Source organism: Doryrhamphus excisus, chromosome 11 (genome assembly GCF_030265055.1).
Source record: "Doryrhamphus excisus isolate RoL2022-K1 chromosome 11, RoL_Dexc_1.0, whole genome shotgun sequence".
Taxonomy (NCBI): Eukaryota; Metazoa; Chordata; class Actinopteri; order Syngnathiformes; family Syngnathidae; genus Doryrhamphus; species Doryrhamphus excisus.
This window is the reverse complement of record NC_080476.1, coordinates 8,351,822-8,363,269: the sequence shown is the minus strand read 5'-3', so window position 1 is coordinate 8,363,269 and position 11,448 is coordinate 8,351,822. Positions and strand designations below refer to the sequence as shown.

The 11,448-nt window shown below is 41.7% G+C and overlaps 1 protein-coding gene across 1 annotated transcript in view; it reads right to left on the bottom strand.

The window, feature by feature from the left end:
* Positions 1–15: 15 nt before the first annotated feature.
* The window catches only part of nrg2a (neuregulin 2a), a 99,444-nt gene continuing 88,011 nt past the window's right edge, over positions 16–11,448 (bottom strand). The window contains exons 6-12 of the mRNA XM_058087116.1: positions 10,470–10,528; positions 7,503–7,526; positions 5,792–5,894; positions 5,594–5,717; positions 4,957–5,084; positions 4,651–4,872; positions 16–2,343 (exon numbers count right to left, since the gene is read on the bottom strand). Of these exons, the coding sequence (XP_057943099.1) occupies positions 1,689–2,343; positions 4,651–4,872; positions 4,957–5,084; positions 5,594–5,717; positions 5,792–5,894; positions 7,503–7,526; positions 10,470–10,528 (1,315 nt within the window). The 3' untranslated portion in view covers positions 16–1,688. The remainder of the gene's footprint in view (positions 2,344–4,650; positions 4,873–4,956; positions 5,085–5,593; positions 5,718–5,791; positions 5,895–7,502; positions 7,527–10,469; positions 10,529–11,448) is intronic.

Here is an 11,448-nt window from a genome sequence, read left to right as displayed (position 1 = left end):
TGCAAATGACATGTGACCAAAGACCATTCTCTATAACAAGACCACACTGTGCATTTACCACATAGCAGTTAGAAGTGCAGAACAAATCTTTATCATCTATTTGTAATGATTAACAGTAATAAACATGAATTATCTTGGGGGGGGGGGGGTTGGGGGGCGCCTTAATGGTTTTGATTCCTTGCAAAAGTATCAGACTGGATTCGACATGACTAAATCTGTCAATAAGACAAAGCGGCAGGTACACAGTACTATCGGAGGAGACATTATTTGGATGCTACTTTACGTTTACTGGAAGTGTGCACGGAAAAGTGAAAGCGCTCTAAACCGAGTGATTAAAAAAACAATCAAATTTGATAGATGGCTTTTTTTTAAAGGAGTAAAATAACTGGTGTAAATATGCATATGATCATCGTTTTCATTCGACACTACACACACACACACACACACACACACCACAGTCACCTCTTAGAAAATGACGTCATCAAACAGCAAAATAGAAAGTTTGCATATTTTTGCATTTTATGATCCCTTGCACAGCTACTCCACGTGTTTTTTTGTTTGTTTTTTCCGTACTTGACTTTGTACTTGTATGTATGACATGTTAACATGAGAGGTGGAAATCCTGAGACACTGTGTGGCCTTTAACAGAGAGACCACAAAAAACCAGAACGGACACAGAAGGATGATGAGGTATGGGGAGTTGAGTGAAAACAGATGCGGTGTTTTGGTTTGGCCTACCACCTCCGATGGCAGGGGTCACCCTGTGCCAAGCGGCTTGGTGTTTGTGGGCCTCGTAAAAAAAGGCTCTCACATGAGGGAAGCCTGCAGAGAAGGCAAGGAGGTGGAGCAGAGGGGGCTTTATGGTGCAGGCTGGGAATAGAGGAGGGGGGGTGGGGGTGTGGGGGTAGCTGTAAACACATCAAGCAATGACCTGCGTAACATAACACAACCTACCGCAGCTTCACCTGCGTCTGCTTGGAGGGAGGTCGGTGGGTGGAGGGGGTTCTGATAAAGCACTGGTTCTGTATATCTCTGCACCGGCACGTGCCACTGCATCAACAACCACATGCAAGCGGAGTGACATACGCGCACACTCGCTCCACACACACAAAAATCAGATGACAAAATAAAAGAAAGAAAAAGGATCTACATTGTATTAATGAATCAGGCATTCTATTGGATCCCAAATGATCAACCCTACAGAGTGAGTTACATTGATGTAAACATACACTTTGTGATGAAAGTGGTTTATATTGCGTGATAATGGAAGTGGGCTCCTCAAAGGATGCAACTCGGAAAGAAAGGAAAAGATCAACCAGAGAGGGGAAAAAAAAAACACAAATTAATGTGTATAAAAAAATGAGGCGTCCGTATAAGAAAGGCTACAAAAACCTCCATTGGCCCTCTGGCATCTGCAAACAGCAAAAGGCACCACAATATTACTTTTTTTTTTTTTTTAAACGTGAAAAAACTGGCACATCTTTTTATGCTGTAAATCAAAATGTACATATAAATAGAGTTTTCCCTATAAAAAAGTCTTTGCTGTTAACTAGTAGACAACTTTTGCTAAAATGAAAATAAATATTTCATTTGTTTAGAATATCTGTCAGTTATATAAAATAAAAATATTTCTTATAGATGCAGGTCTATACTATATTGATTTTTTTTTGTTGGTTCATGGTCACTCTCTAATGGGGTGTAGTGTCCGGTTTGGAGCGGGAGTGTGTGAGTCTTGTTTGCATGTTGCCATGCCCACTGTGCCGCCCCGACGAGTGAGGAGTCCGACTGTCCACCGGCCTGTAGATGGTGGACGGCTCAGCGTTCATGTTCTGCATACTGAGGAAGGGCGTGCTCTCGCCGTCCTCCTCAGACTCGCTTCCTGTTAGGCAGCTCCGGGAGCCGTATTCCCGAGAGGCCTCGTATCCGCGGGGGGCCACGTGGCCGTTCAGTCTGGATCTCCTCCAGCGCCGGCTATCGGGTGCGCTGGACCCGCTTCTCTTTGGTTGCTCCCTGGAGGAGAGATACTCCTGGGTGGTCTCATAGTCTTCGTCGTCCGCCAGCCGGTAGGGGCTGGAGGTCAGGCTGCCCCTGCTGTCGTTGAGATAGGTGCGCCGCTGCTGCCGGTAGGCCTCCTGGCACTGGGCGTCGTGGAGGGGCACTTGGTAGCGGCGCAGCAGTGGCTGGTCGTCTTCCAGAGGGTAGGGGTTGTGGACAGCTGGAGGGAGGGACATGGCATGGCTGGCATTGGGCGAAGTGATCTGGAAGGTAGGCACCTGCGGGGGCAATGAATAATGGAAATCCACTGGCGAGAGGCGCGCTGGTGTCGTTAGGGCTGACACGTATCTGCAGGACGTAAAAACAGGGGAAGAAATAGTGATAGATATTCCAAAAACATGCTAGCTTATTTGGTGAATTAATAAATTGTCCATAGGTATGAATGTGAGTGTGAATGGTTGTTTGTCTATATGTGCCCTGTGATTGGCTGGCGACCAGTCCAGGGTGTACCCTGCCTCTCGCCTGAAGACAGCATAGTGGAACGTAATCTGACCAACGTAATCATGGACACCTTACCTAGCGCTTTTATTGACAGCTCCGCTACTAAATAGCCAGCTGTCCAGTTGTTGTGTGCTGCAGTGAAATATGTCAAAGCGGAAACTAATGCTGAACTAATGTTCTGCATCACAGAGCCACGGTTGTCAAAATTGTCCCCCAGCTGTGAGGGTGGCCATAGAGTGACCATGGGTGGCCATGGCCACCCCGTAACTCTGCCACGAGAAAGTCCTCGCCAACATTCTACCATTTATACAATCATTTAGTGACTTTTCACTGTGTTCCCGTTAATGATATACATTCAAATGACTGAAGTATCAAAAGTATTGATAATTTCATTTGAGAATTAATTTAAAAGCATAAAGTGTTGACATTTCAGTATCAAGTGCCCGAGTCTGGCATGGATTCCTCGTGTAAGTAACCATGAACAGATGATTCTCTGTTGATGATGTTGCTTAATTGAAAACTCTTTCAGTTGTATACCGCAGATGTGATCCAGCTGTGTGAACACCATCATCCTCTGGTGTTCCCCAGGGGTCTATTAAAGGTCGTTTTTTTTGTTTTTAAATTAAGTATTTTTATATATTTGTAGTTGATGCTGATGGGATGCAGATGACAAAAACAGCAATTATTGTGGTTAATATTAAAGCTTTACATTTTAAACACACTACTAAATGTAAATACATTCCAAATGTGGCCAATAATATAGCAGTCATCTTAACATTAATCCGTGAGTAGTAAAAACACAAAAAAACGATGTCCTAAGGCAGAGGAGGTATTTCAGATGATATTCGGCACCTGGCAATAACCCTTTTAAACACTAAAAGCAAACCTTTGACACACCCTTATTGGAATAAGATGGTTTCTTATGGAATAACGAACCTTTTTAAAATTTTGCCCATCATCCATAAAGACCCTACAGGTCTTTCTTTCTGTGCATTCTGAAGAGAGGAAAAAAGCTAAAAAACACGTAGCATGTCGGAGCTAACAATGCACTTAATGTGACACACTCAAATAGTGGGGCGGCCCCCCATCCCCTGCAAGGCACATAAAACTGCCTGGGGGGTTGCGAGAGGCTTTCATTTGAATTCAGACCTACCAACATACACAAATTTATTGTACTCACCATGCAATTTGACTCAACAGCAACATTATTATTGTAGCAGTTAACACTATTTTCCTGGTGCAGTGACACAGCGCCACACGCCACTACTGTGACCTAACAGGTCCACTCCTAAACAATGCGATAGGACACCAATCTGTACTGACTAGGAAATAAGAAGAAGCATATGAACAACCATGAATAAAAAATTAGCCCACATTACATGTTTTGTTTATACACAACTAGATGGGCTGTGTTGTGATACTGTAGGATGCTGTAGGGTGATCCTGTTGGCATATACTGTATACGACTGAAGTAAGAGCACAAAGGTAGAAAATGCAAGACGCAGCTTGTCAGCTTGGCACTTGTTCATTTGATTTGGATGCTATGCATGCACGTGAGTAGTGAGATGTCTGAGATGTTTGGGATCAAGCCAGTCAACAAGGTAAACTCACAATACTCAAGAACAGTAACAGAAAATGACACAGAAATAGCTGGTGATGTTCATTCATTCATTTTCTACCACTTATCCTCACGAGGGTCACGGGGGGTGCTGGAGCCTATCCCAGCTGTCTTTGGGCGAGAGGCGGGGTACACCCTGGACTGGTCGCCAGCCAATCACAGGGCACATATAGACAAACAACCATTCACACTCACATTCATACCTATGGACAATTTGGAGTTGCCAAATAACCTAGCATGTTTTTGGAATGTGGGAGGAAACCGGAGTACCCGGAGAAAACCCACGCATGCACGGGGTGGACATGCAAACTATCTCATGGACAATGGTGGAATTGAACTCGAGTCTCTTAAAAAATGTAATATTACTAGAAAAAATGGCGTAATCGTACACAAAAAAGTTGCTAATACTCACTTATGACTCAGGTAGCTTGTTTTATCTTTACACAGATCCAATTTTCATTGCATTTAATTTATTTTATGTAGCACCCAAATTAGCATGACAAACTGCCGAGGGCTTACAAGGGCCTAAGTCCCACCTGTCGCTGTGTGGAGAATCTCCCAGAGAGTCAAAGGAGTCCCCATATTGGAGTGTCGGCCGATGGGAGTCATTGTAAGCACAGTGTGCGGCCCGCCGGGCCCGTGCCTCCATGCAGGCGGGGCTGCTGCATTTACTGGTCCCCACTGATGATGACATCATCCCCGGCGAGTCAGAGAGGACGCTATCCGAATGTTCCAGGCTCCACGTCCGCTCCTCGGGTCTGAGACAATGCACAATAATACACACAAAAAAAAAAGTTTATTTTCTCTCCTCTATCAATTATACACACTTGACACAATCTTACCTGTGAGTTGATGAATGGGCTCGTGTGGAAGAATTGTGAGATCTGGAAGAGGTGTGGCTGGCAGGGAAGGATCCTTCCGTCGCAGGCCGTATGACTCGTTCAGTGGCTGGTACATTCTTTGATAAGTACTAAGTCAAGATACATACAGTACAGTACACTTTCATTCGGCTGCATTATGCAGTTTGCATATAATCCTATAAGATTAAAATGTGTACATGTTAGAAGGGTGTCTACTGTAATACAGTTGGGGCCTCTTTTTAAAGTGTGACCGCTAAATAACCCTCCATGGGGCTAAAAATGTTTGCAAGTGAGAACGTTGATAAAGAATCTGAAATACGTATAATGTTGAATTCAAACTCGGTATTTGTCATTTTTGTTTTTGTTTTTGGTGTCTGGAACGGATTAGTTGGATTTACATTACATCCTATGGGAAAAATTGTCTTGGTTTTTGTATGTTTGGGTTTTCATCTGACCTTTTAGAACTGATTAATGACAAAAACAGAGGTTCCTGTAATACCAATTGTGTCACCACCACAACAACCAGTTAATGTTTTTGCTTTAAGTTAATATACCCTGGCTTCTGCATCTTTAAATGACAAATCACATAACCAAAAGTTATTTATTTTTTTTAACTCACATCTACCATGGGGATTTCCTCTGGTCCTGGTCCTGGGTGATTGGGTCCGTTAGCTAGGTTCCGATTGGGGTGCTCTGGACACATGTTCTGTCGCAGATGATTGTGCATCTTCTTTCTTTGTTTCCTGTTACAAAAGTCATTGGTTGCTGTTTTTTTTTGCTTTTGTGTGTTTGTTATGCATCCATGAAGAGAACTTACTTGGTTTTACAGTAGGCCACCATACACACGATGCCCACCAACAACAGAGCCACACAAATACCCGTGATTGTCAGGACTCTCTTCTGGTAGAGTTCTTCTGCCTCTGACCATGCCGCACACATACACACACACACACACACACACACACACACACACACACACACACACACACACACACACACACACACACACAATGACAGAGGAAAGAGAAGACAGTGAGTCGGTCTCTTCATTCCATTCCACCAAATATCTACAGTACATCTCCTTAGTGAAGTATACTTCTTCTTACCTACCCTGACCATATTATAAATGTGTTACATCATCACAAATACCACATTTAAACCAGGAAGCTTTTCCAGAAAAGAGTTTGCATGAGTTTTGACCTCCAATGAACATCATCATTCTGGGCAATAAATGATTTTGAAATAATAATATTTTGGGGGGCAACATCGGTGAGCCTGTTCTCACAAAATTTCACACAAAACAGTATTTTAAATAATGTGTGTCCCAAAAATGTATACAAAGTAGCTCATGGATATTTTTATTTAGTATTAAACCTTCTCGGAATTAAAAAAAAAAAAACTAAATTGCTTCTGGAAGTCAGAATAGTGACTTGTGCTCAATAAAACAACATTATTAGAGCCCTATAGATATGATCTAACACCTCTATAGTCACTTTTAAACTCATACTACCCAATAAAGTAGGCATAATCACAGTAAATAAGCCATTTAAGACTTGTACTTGTGTGTAGTGTCATAAATGTGTTCCGGTGCTAGGAAAACAGTTGAATTGGTTTCAGGTACTCACAGTTGAGTTTTAGCAGTTGAGTTTTAACAGTCGCCCGCGTTTTTATCTACTTTTATCTACTACTTCTATCTACTTTTACTGTAGTACTTTCCAATCTTGCGTAGATTTCAGTGTTTGCAGTGCACTGTGATACCGGAATGGATGTTGAGACCTTCTATCACAGCATACACTAGATGGTTTTATTAGATGACAGTAGTTCTGTTAAAACATAATATAATGCAATCCCCTACTAAATTCTTGTGAGAACACACTGTAGCCCCAAGTCACTGAAACACTTTTCTGGAAAAGCTGGAAGAGAATTAGAGCTGTCAAAAGCAGGATGGAAATAGTGGCAAACAGAAGGGAATCATGAACGTAGGATCTAAATATAGCTATGCATGCTCTTATCAGCATCCACTCACTTGAAAGATAAATCAATCAGTGCAGACGTCTTATACCTCATAGGCACATTTCAGCTGTACTAATGACGGGGTGAGGCAAGACACGGGTTCTAAATCTTGCGAGTAACAAAAAAGGATGGCATATGCAAAGCGAAAGCAGAGAGTTGAAAGGCATCTGGCAGCCACAAACATGATATATCATGCTTGTTAAAGATGGAATGAGGAAATGAAAAAGTGGAAAATGCGCTACTGTGAGTCAAACAGTTGAGTCAATGCACATGTATGAGAGGTGCAGCTGATGGCATCCATGTTAATCATGTTTGATGGAGAGCAGGGTTTTTACATTCTTTCAAGTTACAGTATGGCTGACCACTGATTGGTTAATGGAGGGGACGGTATGATTCACAGGTCACGCCACAGATGGAACGGATGCAGGTCAGTCAGTTTTTTGTTTGTTTGTTTTTATTTTATTCTTTTTAGTATATCTATGCAGGACGGAGAATCAAAATGTGTTGTTCCATACCCATAAATTCAATCCCAAGATGATCTGCCATTGCAGAAAGTTGAAGAACAAAAGAGAAACAAAAGAGCAGATTATGAAAAGAGGCACCTCCTGACATATAGTGGGACAAAGTCAACACACATTTGAATTAGTAACAGTCAGACAACAATGCTAGTGACATCTAAAGACAGGACATTGCCACTGCAGCATGCAACACACACACAAACACAAACACACACAAATAGGTGTTCTTCTTCTTCTACGACTGAATGTGACAACACAGTCAACACCAATCATTAAAGAAGTGCCAAAAAATCAGAACCGGGTACACATGTGATGATAACCATAGAACTGACACAAACGCGACATAGGAAATGGTGCGTAAATGCTCCAATTAACATCTCAATTCATTAAACAGTTGATTATATGATAGTCGTGGGGTGTGTGGTCTGCAAAACTGAAGGGTTTCAATTTAGTGCCTGCTTAAAAAACATTGGCATTAACAGTTATGTTGATGGACAACCGCCACACAATTTGAAGCATCATTTCTAGCACTGCAGGCTCTTTAAATGTTGATTGTGCTCTCTATTACGTATCTTGAGTTATTTACACTCTTTAAGCTAAGCCTGTGTAGATATTATAGCTTATATAATAGCCCGGACCAAATTAATTCACTTTATATCAATTCATTTGTGACGGGAACAACAAACACGCATTTAGTTTACCTGCTACCTTTCTAAAAAAAAAAAAAAAAAAAAAAAATCAGTTTCCGAGCACACCCATCCCATGAAGAGGCAGGTCAAAACAAGCGAATGTTCAAGTCTGTTGTTACATCAGAGGGCGGCACCAATCAGCTGGGTTCATATCTCCGGTCCCCAAGCCAGTCCCATCTTTTCCTACGACACGCTCTCGTTAGTCCGAAAGGATCAAAAGCCATCCTCCCGGGGATGGGAGGTGCCCCTGCAGGAAGCAGGTCTTAAAGTACGGAATGGATATGCGTGTGCACATGTGCCTGTGTGTGCCTGTTGGCTGCATGCTCGCCGGGAGAAGTAGTGATTTATTGTCATAATTCAGAGTGGAAAATGTGAAATATCAACAGTGTTTTAAAGTTCACTTGGAAGGCTAATCGCTGCATCGATCATGTTTGAATGTGACTTTGCAGGGCTGGATTTTTACTGCGGATCAGCATGTTTGAAGAACCCCAGGTTAATAGTCATATAGTCAATGCACTGATTAAAAGAGTGGATTTTCTCTGCATAAAAGTGAGATAGCCATGCATATTTGCTGCTGAAAGATCATACTAACGCTTGATGCTTAATTAAATATGATGTTTTTCATCATTCCTAAGTTCTAAGTTGTTACCGTGTGTGTGTGTGTGTGTGTGTGTGTGCTCATGCAGCTGGATGAGAACCAGAAATAAATTCTGTCCTTGATGCCGTCGCACAGCTGCAGCAAAGTTAAATTGAATGCAGAGAGCGCCGTGTTCTCCCACACACCACGTTTTCCTCTGCCAAAAAAAACTAGAATGTTAAGCAGAGTGCATTACTATTTAATATAAGATGAGAATGAACACAGGACCAAGGACGGCTATCATACGGCAAACAATGGATGTGTGTGGAAACTACAGAAATGGTCAGTTTTATGTCAAATGGTCAATTGGAAAGTTGAATTGAAGCCACATGGACATGTGAGGACAGGACACGGACTCAACGTATGGTAATCTCAGACATAAATGATTGGCATTGTTCCTAACTGTGCACTGGTTATTAATAAAGGCTTAACTAGTTTAACTTGACTGAATGATGCGCAGGAAGTATCCGGAATAATAAGTCATGCTTTCAGAACACGTGAATTGGCTCTCATGCTGCATTCGAGGCTGCTCAGAAGTTGGAAATATCTTCTTTCTACATGACTCATGTAAAAAATATAATGGCAGTAACTTGTTACATTACAATATGACTGTCTTTATTACTGTATTACTGTTTAATTACTGCTAAGAAAACAAGTTCAAAGAAGTCCAAGTTTGGCCTTTGCATTGTAAATATGTCATTTATGTCATATTTAGGACATAAATAAGTGTCAGTTTATAATTTCACTGATTGTATTAGTCCAGAGTTTCATACTTTACTTTGCACTTCACTGTATTCTTAAAGTATTTAGATTTTTTTCACATGAATTTGCATGACGTCCCCTATCAGTATTGTAGTCCATCAACAGTGACTTACCCCCCACTTGTTAAAAGAGTCGCAATAAAAGGAAAAATATATGTTGACGATATGTTTTAAAATCCAAACCGGTTCGAAAATATGGACATGTCCAGGAAAAGACAACATCTGGTTAGCATACAGTAAATGCTATCAATCTAGAGTATAAGATTAGTCAATGTATGACAGAATGTAATACATAATACTTTATTATATCACTGATATCGCCAACTATTTTCTATGCAATAAAAGGATAATACCTTGTATAAATAATCAGTGTACACCGTCATTGACGTCATCTGATTACAACATTCGGTGAAGTACGATTTGTAACTGATAACGGATATTAACAGTATGAATCGGTTCTAATATGACGGTCAGGTTCAGTAGGGTTCACCATCCCTGATCTCTCATGTGTTTCCAGTACGGTAAATATTGAATAGGAACATGATACAGTACAGACCTGTGTGATGACATAAGCCATAAATAATGGGCGTGTTCTGTGTTCTATCTATTCCGTTTCTGTTCTTGTAAGGAAGCGAGCGTTCTTTGTCATCTAATCTAGGTAAAATGTTGGGGGGGGGGGGGGGGGGTACCACAATAATGTATCACGCTAGATAGACTGTACTGGCTGGAAACAGGGCTAAACATGCACACACACCAACTTACATGCAGAACACAAACACAACACAAAAGACGCACACACGTTCTACACAAATCTATACTATACTAGACATGCACACATGACTCAAGCAGAGTCGGACTAAAGAGGAAGTTGACATACGGTAAAAACGTGCCATAACGTAGGTTTGACAGCGATCACCAGTAAAGTCATTTGGACACCTGAAAGCCACAAAAGGAGGGAGGAGAAGGGTGGTGCGATAGAAGAAAGGTGTGGAGAGAGGGAGATGGGGAGGGAGGGAGGGAAGGGGGGGGACAAAGAGGCAGATAATTAGACCAACAGCTCAGCTAACAGACAGCAGAGGCAGAGCGTTCCCATGGGTGACACCACTGTGCACGGCCCGGTGCGTGTTGACCTGAGAGGGAGATGGGGGGGGGGGAGGGAGGAAGAGGAAGAGACAGATGAAGAGCACCGGGTGTTTCTGGAGTGTGGGGGTGGGGGGGTGTTTTTTTGGCGGGAGTCCACAGAGGTAATCCAGTGACAACTGTGTCTCTGTTCTCAGCTGCTCATATCAAGTGAACATACTTTTGAAAGGATTGGGCATGTGCAACCGCAGAGGTTCAGTGTTTAAGCATCGCTGGCCATAGTATCCATCAGGACATCTGGGAAGGAGCACACAAGTGTTATAGACAGGAAAAAAACACACAGAACATTCACAGATGCAAACATAATGTCAGTTACTGCGGTATACAGTCAAAACAAGGGTCATTTTACCTACTTAAGTCATATTTTTATGTCCAGCCTATTGCATTTTTGTCACGTTCATACAACAGCCACTTGACTCAGCTGGTGCAATATAATTGTACTTCCTTAAACACATCCAAAAATCACTATTAATCATTTCAAAATACCTTAAAATTAGTGTACAGTCATCCTTCACCACTTTGCAGTTCCAATTTTGCGGCCTCATTCTCATGTTTTTCACAATAAATTAAGAAATTATCAAAGTTTCATGGTTGAGTAAAGCCTATTATTCAACCATTCAAGCATCTGCCTGTAAGACATAATGCGTTTAATGTCTTAATGTATTATATTAATTAATAATATTCCAACTAAAAAGGCTAAATAATGAACAGGCATC